At 58.3% G+C, this 19,749-nt stretch overlaps 1 protein-coding gene across 6 annotated transcripts in view; it reads right to left on the bottom strand.

The window, feature by feature from the left end:
• ltbp1 (latent transforming growth factor beta binding protein 1) overlaps positions 1 to 19,749 on the bottom strand; it is a 226,200-nt gene that overhangs the window by 113,036 nt on the left and 93,415 nt on the right. For 3 of the 6 annotated variants that reach the window (XM_061745318.1, XM_061745315.1, XM_061745313.1), the window contains exon 5: positions 2,290 to 2,463. The exons of 1 other annotated variant lie outside the window; for it this stretch is intronic. In XM_061745318.1, coding sequence (XP_061601302.1) covers positions 2,290 to 2,463 — 174 coding nt within the window. The remainder of the gene's footprint in view (positions 1 to 2,289; positions 2,464 to 19,749) is intronic. 2 more of the 6 variants (XM_061745317.1, XM_061745314.1) reach the window with 1 other exon arrangement.

Below are 19,749 nucleotides of genomic sequence, written 5' to 3' on the forward strand. Positions count from 1 at the left end.
CCGTACACCCGGCCCAGGCCACCGTACACCCGGCCCAGGCCACCGTACACCCGGCCCAGGCCACCGTACACCCGGCCCAGGCCACCGTACACCTGGCCCAGGCCACCGTACACCCAGCTCAGGCCACCGTACACCCGGCCCAGGCCACCGTACACCCAGCCCAGGCCACCGTACACCCGGCCCAGGCCACCGTACACCAGCCCAGGCCACCGTACAGCCCAGGCCACCGTACACCCAGCCCAGGCCACCGTACAGCCCGGGCCACCGTACACCCAGCCCAGGCCACCGTACACCAGCCCAGGCCACCGTACACCCAGCCCAGGCCACCGTACACCCAGCCCAGGCCACCGTACACCCAGCCCAGGCCACCGTACACCCAGCCCAGGCCACCGTACACCCGGCTCAGGCCACCGTACACCCGGCCCAGGCCACCGTACACCCGGCCCAGGCCACCGTACACCCGGCCCAGGCCACCGTACACCCGGCCCAGGCCACCGTACACCTGGCCCAGGCCACCGTACACCCAGCTCAGGCCACCGTACAGCCCAGCCCAGGCCACCGTACACCCAGCCCAGGCCACTGTACACCCGGCCGGCGTTTGTCTGGAAGCATCTTCTCTGTTCTTGGGGGAGAGTCTCCCATGGAGAACCCGGCCCACGTCGGCCGGCGCTGGCTGACCACACGTCAAACAAGCCCAGACGTCGACCCTCTCCCATCTTTAGTCTTCAACACGTCTTTGAATCAGCCATGAATGACACACTTTCAGTTCTTGGTGCCAACGATCCCTTAACGATCCGGTAATTGTTTTGGTGTGCAGGAAACACTCGTGAAAACTTTTTATAACACTGTGGTGGCATCAGCCATTTCTTACGGAGTGGTCTGCTGGGGCAGCAACATCACAGCTGCAGACAGAAGGAGGCTGGACAAAACCATCAAAAGGGCCGGCTCTGTCGTGGGCTGCTCTCTGGACACAGTACAGGTGGTGGGAGAGAGGAGGATGATGGCTAAGCTGTCATCCATGATGGAGAAGGACTCCCACCCCATGAAGGACCATCAGAGCGCTGGAGAGCTCCTTCAGCGACAGCTCCTTCACCCTAGGTGTGTGAAGGAGCTACAGAAGGTCCTTCCTCCCTGCAGCTGTGAGACTACACAACCAGCACCAGCACAGTAGACCACAAACAACCTGACAATAAATATACAAACCGGAAAATAATGTGCAATACCATTCTCTGCAACGTGCAATTATGTAAATAACATCTGTAAATATCCATCTGTTATTCTTTTTATTCTTTTTATATACTAGTATTTCCTATTACTATTTTTATTCTCCTTCTTCTTATTATTATTATTATTGTATATACTGTTTATAGTGTTTTATTATTATTGTGTGATATTGATGCCTCTTGTGTTTTGCACTATCCCCTTTGCTGCTGTAATCTGCAAATTTCCCCTCTGGGGGACTATTAAAGGATTTCTTATCTTATCTTATCTTATCTTATTGTTGTATCTAGTGTCCTAATGTATCTGAACTGAGTGCAACACCCGCTGGTCGTTGCATCAGCCGAGTTAGCGTACCCCAAACCACTGCCCACCTCCTCATCAAGCCTGTTTCTTTCTTTTTCCAGAATTTTTAAACAATTTTTTAACCAATCATCATTTGTCAACCAGTGTATTTCAGCTAATTCTACAGAAAATTGCCCCGTACACCACAGAGTCTGTGGATACGTGTCACCCACGGCAACCATGAGTGGACGAGCCGAGATGTCGTCCCAGCGTGGCACGGTGACATTAACAAATGTTCAATTCGGGCAGGGTTTGCGCAAACCCTGCGTCAGACGGCCTCTCGCCCACAGCTGAGCTCCGCTCTGCGCCGGTAGCACATAAATGGAATGGGTAAAGCCTGAATTATGGTTAAGCGTTAAATCGACGCAGACCCTACGCCGTACCCTACGCCGTACCCTACGCCGTAGGATCTGCGTTGGTGTAACGCAGAACCATAAATCGGCCTAAAGCCGGCGGTCTGTGCTGCGCTGAAAAGGGCGTGCTGTTTATCCCGGGGTACAGAAGAGGAAACTCCTTCCGCGTTCATTTCTGACCAATGAGAGAACAGTTGGTTCTCATGGCATTTGTTAACAGCTTTGAACCGCTACAACTGTATCGATTTAGCCCCTGAATGGGAACAAAACAAACGGACCACAGGTGTGAAAGCACCCTGAGATGCTCTAGGATCCAGGTGGAGGCTGATGCCGTCACGGCGGGTGTGTGGGGAGGTGGCGAGGTTCCACTTACCCACTCTGAAGTTGGGCGCCGTCAGCGTGTCCGTGGCCAGGCCGTTCTCGCTGATGATGGTGGTGGTGTTTCCCTTCTCGCAGTTGTTGTGACATCTGCTTCCTATGCAGGTCATTTTGCAAATGGTGGGTGTGAAGACCACCTTGATCCTTCCGGTGTGGTTCCCCAGCGCTGCTGGGAACACGGTGCAGACCCAGAGGAGGGAGAGGGAGAGCAGAGGAAGGCTGGTTACTCTTTGATCCATAGGAGCTGGCTTTCTCTCAGGTCCAGACTCGTCACAATCAAGCGCTGAGGCTCCAGTCAAAACAACCCAAAAACCCAGGGGTAATTTTCAGTTCTTGAAAACTTGAAACGTGAATCCGTCTCCAGACTACTCGAGCATATCTGTTCCGCCTCTCTCCCCACTGCTCCTAAATCCTGTGACGCCTCTGAAATGTGAGGAAGAAAGAGAGGAAAAAAAAAAGCTTGGGAGAGGTTAGCAAACAAAACTCTGGGACGGGGTCCAGTTCTTCATCAGGAGCCTGCGAGAGGTGGATATGAGCTTTTATTTCATATTACAAATAAGCGGGATGTTGCCAACTTCAGCTCCTGTGCCTGATTTACTTGTTTTTCTGGTTTCTTCTCATTCCATCCTCCCTCTCTAAGTTCATCTAACTGCTTCAAACCTTAGCACCTCGAGCGGAGACAGAAAGCCCCGAAAATCCCTGTGTATGAGTCCATAATAAGAGCTGAAGGAAGTTCCCTCCGGAGGGTCTGAGAGAAGAGAGCTCGTGAAGTCATTTCCTCATTGGCAGCCTGGTCTTCCCCACCCTCAGGAAGGCCAGCCCTCTGAGAGAACACTGATGACTGAAGGTACAGAGACGCCGCACGCTGTCCGTCTCAGAGCCCTGCTCATCCTTTAGTCATCCTCCTAAAACAGGGGTCAGCTCTTTAGCGCCGCCCTGGTGGCTCCTGGAGCTTTCTCAAAAATGTTTGACCTTTTTTTCTTCTTTTTTTTCTCTTTTTCCTTTTTTTCTTCTTTTTTTCCTTCTTTTTTCTTCCTTTTTAATCTCGACATTTCGCCTTTTTTCTCAACATTTTGACGTTTTTCTCGAAATTTTGACTTTTTTCTCAACATTTTGACTTTTTTCTCAACATTTTGACTTTTTTCTCTAAATTTTGACTTTTTCCTCGACATTTCAACTTTTTTCTCAACATTTTGACTATTTCTTCGAAATTTTGACTTTTTTCTCAACATTTAAACTTTTCACGAAATTCTCTTTTTCCTTTTTTTCTTCTTTTTTTCCTTCTTTTTTCTTCCTTTTTAATCTCGACATTTCGACTTTTTTCTCAACATTTTGACGTTTTTCTCAAAATTTTGACTTTTTTCTCGAAATTTTGACTTTTTTCTCAACATTTTGACTTTTTTCTCGAAATTTTGACTTTTTCCTCAACATTTCAACTTTTTTCTCAACATTTTGACTATTTCCTCGACATTTTGACCATTTCCTCAAAATTTCTACTTTTTTCTCAACATTTCAACTTTTCACAAAATCTTGACTATTTCCTCGACATTTTGACTTTTTTCTCAACATTTTGACTTTTTTCTCGACATTTTGACTTTTTTCTCAACATTTCGAATTTTTTCTCGAGATTGTACTTCAACATCATTAAAGGTTTTATCTTATTAATCTCGACATTTCGCATAATTTTTTTTTGTATAATGAAAAAACAAATCTTCCCCCAGTTCTAACTAATATAGAAACATGCAGCATGTGTTGTCTTCATTCTAAGGCTTATACAAGACTTTTCATTTTTTGCGGCTCCAGACATATTTGTTTTTTTTGTTTTTGGTCCAATATGTCTCTTTCAACATTTTGGGTTGCCGACCGCTGTTCTAAAACCTCTTCTACTCATATCTTTAGCAGGACTTTTGCTTGAATTCTCTGTGCTTCATTCAGGTTTGTGCATGTTTGACTATGTGTCCCGTGTGCTGATCCCGGCATCCCTGCGCCGGCTCCAAACCCCTGTCTCCAGGACTGCAGCTCCGTCTGTGGCTGTCAGCTGTTCACGCCAGGGCTGAGCCAGGGCCAAGCAGCCGGAGGAATGTTTTCCAAACCTCAGAGGCAGAGAGACAGAACCACAGGATAACACGCCCCGGGCTATATAAACATTCACTAATAGGTGCAAAAATTTACTATTAAGGAGGGACCTAATATGGTGTAGTGGTTACCACAGCCAGCCAGTGGAAACCGGTTTCACAAACACTGCCGGGATCATTTGTGGACGGCCAAGATTGGGAGTCTAAACATGGTTTTCCCAAGGGCCCCCGGTGGGGGATCATTTCCAAGAAAGAAACAAACAAGAAGAAGAGAGGGGCAAGAAGTCAGGTTCCTCTTTCTTTTAACCGCAATGGATCCAACATGTGCTAAATCACCACTGATTTAAGGGGATGGATGTCTGGAACACGCCTGAGTCTACCTGTGTTACTGACCGATACCAGCGTCAGCAAGCAGCAAAGCATTCTGGGAAAACTGGGAATGTTACATTGTCCATTCATTGTCAATGTCAATTCATCAACTTCATTGTCAATTTAAAAGACCTCCTCCTGACCTCCTCCACACCTCCTCCTGACCTCCTCCTGACCTCCTCCTGACCTCCTCCTGACCTCCTCCTGACCTCCTCCAGACCTCCTCCTGACCTCCTCCTGACCTCATGACCTCCTCCTGACCTTCTCCTGACCTCCTCCTGACCTCCTCCTGACCTCCTCCTGACCTTCTCCTGACCTCCTCCAGACCTCCTCCTGACCTCCTCCAGACCTCCTCCAGACCTCCTCCTGACCTCCTCCAGACCTCCTCCAGACCTCATGACCTCCTCCTGACCTCCTCCAGACCTCCTCCTGACCTTCTCCTGACCTCCTCCAGACCTCCTCCTGACCTCCTCCAGACCTCCTCCAGACCTCATGACCTCCTCCAGACCTCCTCCTGACCTCCTCCTGACCTCCTCCTGACCTCCTCCAGACCTCCTCCTGACCTCCTCCAGACCTCCTCCAGACCTCATGACCTCCTCCAGACCTCCTCCTGACCTTCTCCTGACCTCCTCCAGACCTCCTCCTGACCTCCTCCAGACCTCCTCCAGACCTCATGACCTCCTCCAGACCTCCTCCTGACCTCCTCCTGACCTCCTCCTGACCTCCTCCAGACCTCCTCCTGACCTCCTCCTGACCTCCTCCTGACCTTCTCCTGACCTCCTCCAGACCTCCTCCTGACCTCCTCCAGACCTCATGACCTCCTCCAGACCTCCTCCTGACCTCCTCCAGACCTCCTCCAGACCTCCTGACCTCCTCCTGACCTCCTCCTGACCTCCTCCTGACCTCCTCCAGACCTCCTCCTGACCTCCTCCAGACCTCCTCCTGACCTCCTCCTGACCTCCTCCTGACCTTCTCCTGACCTCCTCCAGACCTCCTCCTGACCTCCTCCTGACCTCATGACCTCCTCCAGACCTCCTCCTGACCTCCTCCTGACCTCCTCCTGACCTCCTCCTGACCTCCTCCAGACCTCCTCCAGACCTCCTCCAGACCTCATGACCTCCTCCAGACCTCCTCCTGACCTCCTCCTGACCTCATGACCTCCTCCAGACCTCCTCCTGACCTCCTCCTGACCTCCTCCAGACCTCATGACCTCCTCCAGACCTCCTCCAGACCTCATGACCTCCTCCAGACCTCCTCCTGACCTCCTCCTGACCTCATGACCTCCTCCAGACCTCCTCCTGACCTCATGACCTCCTCCAGACCTCCTCCTGACCTCCTCCTGACCTCATGACCTCCTCCAGACCTCCTCCTGACCCCCTCCTGACCCCCTCCTGACCTCATGACCTCCTCCTGACCTCCTCCTGACCTCATGACCTCCTCCTGACCTTCTCCTGACCTCCTCCAGACCTCCTCCTGACCTCCAGACCTCCTGACCTCCTCCTGAACTCCTCCTGACCTCCTGACCTCCTCCTGACCTCCTCCTGACCTCCTCCTGACCTCCACACCTCCTCCTGACCTCCTCCTGACCTCCTCCTGAACTCCTGACCTCCTCCTGACCTCCTCCTGACCTCCCCCTGAACTCCACACCTCCTCCCGACCTCCTGACCTCCTCCTGACCTCCTCATTACCTCCTGACCTCCAGCCCTCTTCCAGACCTCCTCCCGACCTCCACACCTCCTCCTGAACTCCTCCTGACCTCCTCCTGACCTCCTCCTGAACTCCACACCTCCTCCCGACCTCCTGACCTCCTCCTGACCTCCTCCTGACCTCCAGACCTCCTCCAGACCTCCTCCTGACCTCCCTCCTCATTACCTCCTGACCTCCTCCTGACCTCCTCCTGACCTCCACACCTCCTCCTGACCTCCTCCTGACCTCCTCCAGACCTCCTCCTGACCTCCTCCTGACCTCCTCCTGCCCTCCAGACCTCCACACCTCCTCCTGACCTCCTCCTGACCTCCACACCTCCTCCTGACCTCCTCCTGACCTCCACACCTCCTCCTGACCTCCTCCTGACCTCCACACCTCCTCCTGACCTCCTCCTGACCTCCTCCAGACCTCCTCCTGACCTCCTCCTGACCTCCTCCTGCCCTCCAGACCTCCACACCTCCTCCTGACCTCCTCCTGACCTCCACACCTCCTCCTGACCTCCTCCTGACCTCCACACCTCCTCCTGACCTCCTCCAGACCACCTCCAGACCTCCTCCTGACCTCCTCCTGACCTTCTCCTGACCTCCTCCAGACCTCCTCCTGACCTCCTCCAGACCTCCTCCAGACCTCATGACCTCCTCCAGACCTCCTCCTGACCTCCTCCTGACCTCCTCCTGACCTCCTCCAGACCTCCTCCAGACCTCCTCCAGACCTCATGACCTCCTCCAGACCTCCTCCTGACCTCCTCCTGACCTCCTCCTGACCTCCTCCTGACCTCCTCCAGACCTCCTCCAGACCTCCTCCAGACCTCATGACCTCCTCCAGACCTCCTCCTGACCTCCTCCTGACCTCATGACCTCCTCCTGACCTCCTCCTGACCTCCTCCAGACCTCATGACCTCCTCCAGACCTCCTCCAGACCGCATGACCTCCTCCAGACCTCCTCCTGACCTCCTGACCTCCTCCTGACCTCATGACCTCCTCCAGACCTCCTCCTGACCTCCTCCTGACCTCATGACCTCCTCCAGACCTCCTCCTGACCTCCTCCTGACCTCATGACCTCCTCCAGACCTCCTCCTGACCTCATGACCTCCTCCAGACCTCCTCCTGACCCCCTCCTGACCTCATGACCTCCTCCTGACCTCCTCCTGACCTCATGACCTCCTCTTGACCTTCTCCTGACCTCCTCCAGACCTCCTCCAGACCTCCTCCTGACCTCCAGACCTCCTGACCTCCTCCTGAACTCCTCCTGACCTCCTCCTGACCTTCTCCTGACCTCCTCCAGACCTCCTCCTGACCTCCTCCAGACCTCATGACCTCCTCCTGACCTCCTCCTGAACTCCTGACCTCCTCCTGACCTCCTCCTGACCTCCCCCTGAACTCCACACCTCCTCCCGACCTCCTGACCTCCTCCTGACCTCCTCATTACCTCCTGACCTCCAGCCCTCTTCCAGACCTCCTCCCGACCTCCACACCTCCTCCTGAACTCCTCCTGACCTCCTCCTGACCTCCTCCTGAACTCCACACCTCCTCCCGACCTCCTGACCTCCTCCTGACCTCCTCCTGACCTCCAGACCTCCTCCAGACCTCCTCCTGACCTCCCTCCTCATTACCTCCTGACCTCCTCCTGACCTCCTCCTGACCTCCACACCTCCTCCTGACCTCCTCCTGACCTCCTCCAGACCTCCTCCTGACCTCCTCCTGCCCTCCAGACCTCCACACCTCCTCCTGACCTCCACACCTCCTCCTGACCTCCTCCTGACCTCCTCCAGACCTCCTCCTGACCTCCTCCTGACCTCCTCCTGCCCTCCAGACCTCCACACCTCCTCCTGACCTCCTCCTGACCTCCACACCTCCTCCTGACCTCCTCCTGACCTCCACACCTCCTCCTGACCTCCTCCTGACCTCCTCCTGCCCTCCAGACCTCCACACCTCCTCCTGACCTCCTCCTGACCTCCACACCTCCTCCTGACCTCCTCCTGACCTCCTCCACACCTCCTCCTGACCTCCTCCTGACCTCCTCCTGACCTCCTCCTGACCTCCTCCTGACCTTCTCCTGACCTCCTCCTGCCCTCCAGACCTCCACACCTCCTCCTGACCTCCTCCTGACCTCCACACCTCCTCCTGACCTCCTCCTGACCTCCTCCACACCTCCTCCTGACCTCCTCCTGACCTCCTCCTGACCTCCTCCTGACCTCCTCCTGACCTCCTCCTGACCTCCTCCTGACCTCCTCCAGACCTCCTCCTGACCTCCTCCTGACCTCATGACCTCCTCCTGACCTTCTCCTGACCTCCTCCTGACCTCCTCCTGACCTCCTCCTGACCTTCTCCTGACCTCCTCCAGACCTCCTCCTGACCTCCTCCTGACCTCCTCCTGACCTCCTCCTGACCTTCTCCTGACCTCCTCCAGACCTCCTCCTGACCTCCTCCAGACCTCCTCCAGACCTCCTCCTGACCTCCTCCAGACCTCCTCCAGACCTCATGACCTCCTCCTGACCTCCTCCAGACCTCCTCCTGACCTTCTCCTGACCTCCTCCAGACCTCCTCCTGACCTCCTCCAGACCTCCTCCAGACCTCATGACCTCCTCCAGACCTCCTCCAGACCTCCTCCTGACCTCCTCCTGACCTCCTCCAGACCTCCTCCTGACCTCCTCCAGACCTCCTCCAGACCTCATGACCTCCTCCAGACCTCCTCCTGACCTTCTCCTGACCTCCTCCAGACCTCCTCCTGACCTCCTCCAGACCTCCTCCAGACCTCATGACCTCCTCCAGACCTCCTCCTGACCTCCTCCTGACCTCCTCCTGACCTCCTCCAGACCTCCTCCTGACCTCCTCCTGACCTCCTCCTGACCTTCTCCTGACCTCCTCCAGACCTCCTCCTGACCTCCTCCAGACCTCATGACCTCCTCCAGACCTCCTCCTGACCTCCTCCAGACCTCCTCCAGACCTCCTGACCTCCTCCTGACCTCCTCCTGACCTCCTCCTGACCTCCTCCAGACCTCCTCCTGACCTCCTCCAGACCTCCTCCTGACCTCCTCCTGACCTCCTCCTGACCTTCTCCTGACCTCCTCCAGACCTCCTCCTGACCTCCTCCTGACCTCATGACCTCCTCCAGACCTCCTCCTGACCTCCTCCTGACCTCCTCCTGACCTCCTCCTGACCTCCTCCAGACCTCCTCCAGACCTCCTCCAGACCTCATGACCTCCTCCAGACCTCCTCCTGACCTCCTCCTGACCTCATGACCTCCTCCAGACCTCCTCCTGACCTCCTCCTGACCTCCTCCAGACCTCATGACCTCCTCCAGACCTCCTCCAGACCTCATGACCTCCTCCAGACCTCCTCCTGACCTCCTCCTGACCTCATGACCTCCTCCAGACCTCCTCCTGACCTCATGACCTCCTCCAGACCTCCTCCTGACCTCCTCCTGACCTCATGACCTCCTCCAGACCTCCTCCTGACCCCCTCCTGACCCCCTCCTGACCTCATGACCTCCTCCTGACCTCCTCCTGACCTCATGACCTCCTCCTGACCTTCTCCTGACCTCCTCCAGACCTCCTCCTGACCTCCAGACCTCCTGACCTCCTCCTGAACTCCTCCTGACCTCCTGACCTCCTCCTGACCTCCTCCTGACCTCCTCCTGACCTCCACACCTCCTCCTGACCTCCTCCTGACCTCCTCCTGAACTCCTGACCTCCTCCTGACCTCCTCCTGACCTCCCCCTGAACTCCACACCTCCTCCCGACCTCCTGACCTCCTCCTGACCTCCTCATTACCTCCTGACCTCCAGCCCTCTTCCAGACCTCCTCCCGACCTCCACACCTCCTCCTGAACTCCTCCTGACCTCCTCCTGACCTCCTCCTGAACTCCACACCTCCTCCCGACCTCCTGACCTCCTCCTGACCTCCTCCTGACCTCCAGACCTCCTCCAGACCTCCTCCTGACCTCCCTCCTCATTACCTCCTGACCTCCTCCTGACCTCCTCCTGACCTCCACACCTCCTCCTGACCTCCTCCTGACCTCCTCCAGACCTCCTCCTGACCTCCTCCTGACCTCCTCCTGCCCTCCAGACCTCCACACCTCCTCCTGACCTCCTCCTGACCTCCACACCTCCTCCTGACCTCCTCCTGACCTCCACACCTCCTCCTGACCTCCTCCTGACCTCCACACCTCCTCCTGACCTCCTCCTGACCTCCTCCAGACCTCCTCCTGACCTCCTCCTGACCTCCTCCTGCCCTCCAGACCTCCACACCTCCTCCTGACCTCCTCCTGACCTCCACACCTCCTCCTGACCTCCTCCTGACCTCCACACCTCCTCCTGACCTCCTCCAGACCACCTCCAGACCTCCTCCTGACCTCCTCCTGACCTTCTCCTGACCTCCTCCAGACCTCCTCCAGACCTCCTCCAGACCTCATGACCTCCTCCAGACCTCCTCCTGACCTCCTCCTGACCTCCTCCTGACCTCCTCCAGACCTCCTCCAGACCTCCTCCAGACCTCATGACCTCCTCCAGACCTCCTCCTGACCTCCTCCTGACCTCCTCCTGACCTCCTCCTGACCTCCTCCAGACCTCCTCCAGACCTCCTCCAGACCTCATGACCTCCTCCAGACCTCCTCCTGACCTCCTCCTGACCTCATGACCTCCTCCTGACCTCCTCCTGACCTCCTCCAGACCTCATGACCTCCTCCAGACCTCCTCCAGACCGCATGACCTCCTCCAGACCTCCTCCTGACCTCCTGACCTCCTCCTGACCTCATGACCTCCTCCAGACCTCCTCCTGACCTCCTCCTGACCTCATGACCTCCTCCAGACCTCCTCCTGACCTCCTCCTGACCTCATGACCTCCTCCAGACCTCCTCCTGACCTCATGACCTCCTCCAGACCTCCTCCTGACCCCCTCCTGACCTCATGACCTCCTCCTGACCTCCTCCTGACCTCATGACCTCCTCTTGACCTTCTCCTGACCTCCTCCAGACCTCCTCCAGACCTCCTCCTGACCTCCAGACCTCCTGACCTCCTCCTGAACTCCTCCTGACCTCCTCCTGACCTTCTCCTGACCTCCTCCAGACCTCCTCCTGACCTCCTCCAGACCTCATGACCTCCTCCTGACCTCCTCCTGAACTCCTGACCTCCTCCTGACCTCCTCCTGACCTCCCCCTGAACTCCACACCTCCTCCCGACCTCCTGACCTCCTCCTGACCTCCTCATTACCTCCTGACCTCCAGCCCTCTTCCAGACCTCCTCCCGACCTCCACACCTCCTCCTGAACTCCTCCTGACCTCCTCCTGACCTCCTCCTGAACTCCACACCTCCTCCCGACCTCCTGACCTCCTCCTGACCTCCTCCTGACCTCCAGACCTCCTCCAGACCTCCTCCTGACCTCCCTCCTCATTACCTCCTGACCTCCTCCTGACCTCCTCCTGACCTCCACACCTCCTCCTGACCTCCTCCTGACCTCCTCCAGACCTCCTCCTGACCTCCTCCTGCCCTCCAGACCTCCACACCTCCTCCTGACCTCCACACCTCCTCCTGACCTCCTCCTGACCTCCTCCAGACCTCCTCCTGACCTCCTCCTGACCTCCTCCTGCCCTCCAGACCTCCACACCTCCTCCTGACCTCCTCCTGACCTCCACACCTCCTCCTGACCTCCTCCTGACCTCCACACCTCCTCCTGACCTCCTCCTGACCTCCTCCTGCCCTCCAGACCTCCACACCTCCTCCTGACCTCCTCCTGACCTCCACACCTCCTCCTGACCTCCTCCTGACCTCCTCCACACCTCCTCCTGACCTCCTCCTGACCTCCTCCTGACCTCCTCCTGACCTCCTCCTGACCTTCTCCTGACCTCCTCCAGACCTCCTCCTGACCTCCTCCAGACCTCATGACCTCCTCCAGACCTCCTCCTGACCTCCTCCTGACCTCATGACCTCCTCCTGACCTTCTCCTGACCTCCTCCAGACCTCCTCCTGACCTCCTCCTGACCTCCTCCTGACCTCCTCCTGACCTTCTCCTGACCTCCTCCTGACCTCCTCCTGACCTCCTCCTGACCTTCTCCTGACCTCCTCCTGACCTCCTCCTGACCTCCTCCTGACCTTCTCCTGACCTCCTCCAGACCTCCTCCTGACCTCCTCCAGACCTCCTCCAGACCTCCTCCTGACCTCCTCCAGACCTCCTCCAGACCTCATGACCTCCTCCTGACCTCCTCCAGACCTCCTCCTGACCTTCTCCTGACCTCCTCCAGACCTCCTCCTGACCTCCTCCAGACCTCCTCCAGACCTCATGACCTCCTCCAGACCTCCTCCTGACCTCCTCCTGACCTCCTCCTGACCTCCTCCAGACCTCCTCCTGACCTCCTCCAGACCTCCTCCAGACCTCATGACCTCCTCCAGACCTCCTCCTGACCTTCTCCTGACCTCCTCCAGACCTCCTCCTGACCTCCTCCAGACCTCCTCCAGACCTCATGACCTCCTCCAGACCTCCTCCTGACCTCCTCCTGACCTCCTCCTGACCTCCTCCAGACCTCCTCCTGACCTCCTCCTGACCTCCTCCTGACCTTCTCCTGACCTCCTCCAGACCTCCTCCTGACCTCCTCCAGACCTCATGACCTCCTCCAGACCTCCTCCTGACCTCCTCCAGACCTCCTCCAGACCTCCTGACCTCCTCCTGACCTCCTCCTGACCTCCTCCTGACCTCCTCCAGACCTCCTCCTGACCTCCTCCAGACCTCCTCCTGACCTCCTCCTGACCTCCTCCTGACCTTCTCCTGACCTCCTCCAGACCTCCTCCTGACCTCCTCCTGACCTCATGACCTCCTCCAGACCTCCTCCTGACCTCCTCCTGACCTCCTCCTGACCTCCTCCTGACCTCCTCCAGACCTCCTCCAGACCTCCTCCAGACCTCATGACCTCCTCCAGACCTCCTCCTGACCTCCTCCTGACCTCATGACCTCCTCCAGACCTCCTCCTGACCTCCTCCTGACCTCCTCCAGACCTCATGACCTCCTCCAGACCTCCTCCAGACCTCATGACCTCCTCCAGACCTCCTCCTGACCTCCTCCTGACCTCATGACCTCCTCCAGACCTCCTCCTGACCTCATGACCTCCTCCAGACCTCCTCCTGACCTCCTCCTGACCTCATGACCTCCTCCAGACCTCCTCCTGACCCCCTCCTGACCCCCTCCTGACCTCATGACCTCCTCCTGACCTCCTCCTGACCTCATGACCTCCTCCTGACCTTCTCCTGACCTCCTCCAGACCTCCTCCTGACCTCCAGACCTCCTGACCTCCTCCTGAACTCCTCCTGACCTCCTGACCTCCTCCTGACCTCCTCCTGACCTCCTCCTGACCTCCACACCTCCTCCTGACCTCCTCCTGACCTCCTCCTGAACTCCTGACCTCCTCCTGACCTCCTCCTGACCTCCCCCTGAACTCCACACCTCCTCCCGACCTCCTGACCTCCTCCTGACCTCCTCATTACCTCCTGACCTCCAGCCCTCTTCCAGACCTCCTCCCGACCTCCACACCTCCTCCTGAACTCCTCCTGACCTCCTCCTGACCTCCTCCTGAACTCCACACCTCCTCCCGACCTCCTGACCTCCTCCTGACCTCCTCCTGACCTCCAGACCTCCTCCAGACCTCCTCCTGACCTCCCTCCTCATTACCTCCTGACCTCCTCCTGACCTCCTCCTGACCTCCACACCTCCTCCTGACCTCCTCCTGACCTCCTCCAGACCTCCTCCTGACCTCCTCCTGACCTCCTCCTGCCCTCCAGACCTCCACACCTCCTCCTGACCTCCTCCTGACCTCCACACCTCCTCCTGACCTCCTCCTGACCTCCACACCTCCTCCTGACCTCCTCCTGACCTCCACACCTCCTCCTGACCTCCTCCTGACCTCCTCCAGACCTCCTCCTGGCCTCCTCCTGACCTCCTCCTGCCCTCCAGACCTCCACACCTCCTCCTGACCTCCTCCTGACCTCCACACCTCCTCCTGACCTCCTCCTGACCTCCACACCTCCTCCTGACCTCCTCCAGACCACCTCCAGACCTCCTCCTGACCTCCTCCTGACCTTCTCCTGACCTCCTCCAGACCTCCTCCTGACCTCCTCCAGACCTCCTCCAGACCTCATGACCTCCTCCAGACCTCCTCCTGACCTCCTCCTGACCTCCTCCTGACCTCCTCCAGACCTCCTCCAGACCTCCTCCAGACCTCATGACCTCCTCCAGACCTCCTCCTGACCTCCTCCTGACCTCCTCCTGACCTCCTCCTGACCTCCTCCTGACCTCCTCCAGACCTCCTCCAGACCTCATGACCTCCTCCAGACCTCCTCCTGACCTCCTCCTGACCTCATGACCTCCTCCTGACCTCCTCCTGACCTCCTCCAGACCTCATGACCTCCTCCAGACCTCCTCCAGACCGCATGACCTCCTCCAGACCTCCTCCTGACCTCCTGACCTCCTCCTGACCTCATGACCTCCTCCAGACCTCCTCCTGACCTCCTCCTGACCTCATGACCTCCTCCAGACCTCCTCCTGACCTCCTCCTGACCTCATGACCTCCTCCAGACCTCCTCCTGACCTCATGACCTCCTCCAGACCTCCTCCTGACCCCCTCCTGACCTCATGACCTCCTCCTGACCTCCTCCTGACCTCATGACCTCCTCTTGACCTTCTCCTGACCTCCTCCAGACCTCCTCCAGACCTCCTCCTGACCTCCAGACCTCCTGACCTCCTCCTGAACTCCTCCTGACCTCCTCCTGACCTTCTCCTGACCTCCTCCAGACCTCCTCCTGACCTCCTCCAGACCTCATGACCTCCTCCTGACCTCCTCCTGAACTCCTGACCTCCTCCTGACCTCCTCCTGACCTCCCCCTGAACTCCACACCTCCTCCCGACCTCCTGACCTCCTCCTGACCTCCTCATTACCTCCTGACCTCCAGCCCTCTTCCAGACCTCCTCCCGACCTCCACACCTCCTCCTGAACTCCTCCTGACCTCCTCCTGACCTCCTCCTGAACTCCACACCTCCTCCCGACCTCCTGACCTCCTCCTGACCTCCTCCTGACCTCCAGACCTCCTCCAGACCTCCTCCTGACCTCCCTCCTCATTACCTCCTGACCTCCTCCTGACCTCCTCCTGACCTCCACACCTCCTCCTGACCTCCTCCTGACCTCCTCCAGACCTCCTCCTGACCTCCTCCTGCCCTCCAGACCTCCACACCTCCTCCTGACCTCCACACCTCCTCCTGACCTCCTCCTGACCTCCTCCAGACCTCCTCCTGACCTCCTCCTGACCTCCTCCTGCCCTCCAGACCTCCACACCTCCTCCTGACCTCCTCCTGACCTCCACACCTCCTCCTGACCTCCTCCTGACCTCCACACCTCCTCCTGACCTCCTCCTGACCTCCACACCTCCTCCTGACCTCCTCCTGACCTCCTCCAGACCTCCTCCTGACCTCCTCCTGACCTCCTCCAGACCTCATGACCTCCTCCAGACCTCCTCCAGACCTCCTCCAGACCTCATGACCTCCTCCAGACCTCCTCCTGACCTCCTCCTGACCTCCTCCAGACCTCATGACCTCCTCCAGACCTCCTCCTGACCTCCTCCTGACCTCATGACCTCCTCCAGACCTCCTCCTGACCTCCTCCTGACCTCATGACCTCCTCCTGACCTCCTCCTGACCTCATGACCTCCTCCAGACCTCCTCCTGACCCCCTCCTGACCTCATGACCTCCTCCTGACCTCCTCCTGACCTCATGACCTCCTCCTGACCTTCTCCTGACCTCCTCCAGACCTCCTCCAGACCTCCTCCTGACCTCCAGACCTCCTGACCTCCTCCTGAACTCCTCCTGACCTCCTCCTGACCTCCTCCTGACCTTCTCCTGACCTCCTCCAGACCTCCTGACCTCCTCCTGAACTCCTCCTGACCTCCTGACCTCCTCCTGACCTCCTCCTGACCTCCACACCTCCTCCTGACCTCCTCCTGACCTCCTCCTGAACTCCTGACCTCCTCCTGACCTCCTCCTGACCTCCTCCTGACCTCCACACCTCCTCCTGACCTCCTCCTGACCTCCTCCTGAACTCCTGACCTCCTCCTGACCTCCCCCTGAACTCCACACCTCCTCCCGACCTCCTGACCTCCTCCTGACCTCCTCATTACCTCCTGACCTCCAGCCCTCTTCCAGACCTCCTCCCGACCTCCACACCTCCTCCTGAACTCCTCCTGACCTCCTCCTGACCTCCTCCTGAACTCCACACCTCCTCCCGACCTCCTCCTGACCTCCTCCTGACCTCCAGACCTCCTCCAGACCTCCTCCTGACCTCCCTCCTCATTACCTCCTGACCTCCTCCTGACCTCCTCCTGACCTCCACACCTCCTCCTGACCTCCTCCTGACCTCCTCCAGACCTCCTCCTGACCTCCTCCTGACCTCCTCCTGCCCTCCAGACCTCCACACCTCCTCCTGATCTCCTCCTGACCTCCACACCTCCTCCTGACCTCCTCCTGACCTCCACACCTCCTCCTGACCTCCTCCTGACCTCCACACCTCCTCCTGACCTCCTCCTGACCTCCTCCAGACCTCCTCCTGACCTCCTCCTGACCTCCTCCTGCCCTCCAGACCTCCACACCTCCTCCTGACCTCCACACCTCCTCCTGACCTCCTCCTGACCTCCACACCTCCTCCTGACCTCCTCCTGACCTCCTCCAGACCTCCTCCTGACCTCCTCCTGACCTCCTCCTGCCCTCCAGACCTCCACACCTCCTCCTGACCTCCTCCTGACCTCCACACCTCCTTCTGACCTCCTCCTGACCTCCTCCTGACCTCCTCCTGACCTCCAAACCTCCTCCTGACCTCCTCCTGACCTCCTCCAGACCTCCTCCTGACCTCCACACCTCCTCCTGACCTCCTCCTGACCTCCTCCTGACCTCCTTCTGACCTCCTCCTGACCTCCTCCTGACCTCCTCCTGACCTCCAAACCTCCTCCTGACCTCCTCCTGACCTCTTCCAGACCTCCTCCCGACCTCCAAACCTCCTCCTGACCTCCTCCTGACCTCCTCCAGACCTCCTCCTGACCTCCTGACCTCCTCCTGACCTCCTTCTGACCTCCTCCTGACCTCCTCCACACCTCCTCCTGACCTCCTCCCGACCTCCTCCCGACCTCCTCCTGACCTCCTCCTGACCTCCTCCTGACCTCCTCCTGACCTCCAGACCTCCTCCTGACATCAAGACCTCCTCCAGACCTCCTCCTGACCTCCACACCTCCTCCTGACCTCCTCCAGCCCTCTTCCTGACCTCCAGCCCTCCTCCTGACCTCCTCCTGACCTCCAGACCTCCTCCCGACCTCCTCCTGATCTCCAGACCTCCTCCTGACCTCCTCCAGACCTCCTCCACACCTCCTCCTGACCTCCTGACCTCCTCCTGACCTCCTCCTGACCTCCACACCTCCTCCAGACCTCCTCCTGACCTCCACACCTCCTCCAGCCCTCCTCCTGACATCAAGACCTCTTCCTGACCTCCTCCTGACCTCCACACCTCCTCCTGACCTCCTCCTGACCTCCTCCTGACCTCCAGACCTCCAGACCTCCTCCTGACCTCCTCCTGACCTCCTAACCTCCTCCTGACCTCCTCCTGACCTTCTCCTGACCTCCTCCTGACCTCCTCCTGACCTCCACACCTCCTCCTGACCTCCTCCTGACCTCCTAACCTCCTCCTGACCTCCTCCTGACCTCCACACCTCCTCCTGACCTCCAGCCCTCTTCCAGACCTCCTCCTGACCTCCAGACCTCCTCCAGACCTCCTCCTGACCTCCTGACCTCCAGACCTCCTCCTGACCTCCTCCTGATCTCCTGACCTCCTCCTGACCTCCTCCAGACCTCCTCCTGACATCCAGACCTCCTCCTGACCTCCTCCTGACCTCCAGACCTCCTCCAGACCTCCTCCTGACCTCCAGACCTCCTCCTGACCGCCTCCTGACCTCCTCCTGACCTCCACACCTCCTTCCGACCTCCTGACCTCCTTCTGACCTCCTCCTGACTTCCTCCTGACCTCCAGCCCTCTTCCTGACCTCCAGACCTCCTCCCGACCTCCACACCTCCTCCTGACCTCCTCCTGACCTCCTCATTACCTCCAGACCTCCTCATGACCTCCCCCTGACCTCCAGACCTCCTCCCGACCTCCACACCTCCTCCTGACCTCCTCCTGACCTCCTCATTACCTCCAGACCTCCTCATGACCTCCCCCTGACCTCCAGACCTCCTCCCGACCTCCACACCTCCTCCTGACCTCCTCCTGACCTCCTCATTACCTCCTCATTACCTCCAGACCTCCTCATGACCTCCTCCTGACCTCCTCCTGACCTCCCTCCTCATTACCTCCCGACCTCCTCCTGACCTCCTCCTGACCTCCAGACCTCCTCCTGACCTCCAGACCTCCTCCAGACCTCCTCCTGACCTCCTCCTGACATCAAGACCTCCTCCTAACCTCCAGACCTCCTCCAGACCTCCTCCAGAACTCCTCCTGACATCCATACCTCCTCCCGACCTCCTCCAGACCTCCTCCTGACCTCCTCATTACCTCCCGACCTCCTCCAGACCTCCTCCTGACCTCCTCCTGACCTTCAACACCGTGGAGCTGTTGTGGATCAAACCTTGTGTGCAGACAGATTGGGTGGTGAGCAGCTACTACTACTATTACTGTCATTTAGCAGACGCTTTCATCCAAAGTGACTTACATCTGAGAGAACAAACACCATGGAGCGATTAGGGTTAAGGCCTAGCCTAGACTACCACCTCTGTAGCCACTAGACTACCATCTCTGTAGCCACTAGACTACCACCTCTGTAGCCACTAGACTACCATCTCTGTAGCCACTAGACTACCACCTCTGTAGCCACTAGACTACCATCTCTGTAGCCACTAGACTACCACCTCTGTAGCCACTAGACTACCATCTCTGTAGCCACTAGACTACCATCTCTATAGCCACTAGACTACCACCTCTGTAGCCACTAGACTACCACCTCTATAGCCACTAGACTACCACCTCTGTAGCCACTAGACTACCACCTCTGTAGCCATTAGACTACCACCTCTGTAGCCACTAGACTACCACCTCTGTAGCCACTAGACTACCACCTCTGTAGCCACTAGACTACCACCTCTGTAGCCACTAGACTACCACCTCTGTAGCCACTAGACTACCACCTCTGTAGCCACTAGACTACCATCTCTGTAGCCACTAGACTACCACCTCTGTAGCCACTAGACTACCACCTATGTAGCCACTAGACTACCACCTCTGTAGCCACTAGACTA

Source organism: Cololabis saira, chromosome 17, assembly GCF_033807715.1.
Source record: "Cololabis saira isolate AMF1-May2022 chromosome 17, fColSai1.1, whole genome shotgun sequence".
In the NCBI taxonomy this organism is placed as follows: domain Eukaryota; kingdom Metazoa; phylum Chordata; class Actinopteri; order Beloniformes; family Belonidae; genus Cololabis; species Cololabis saira.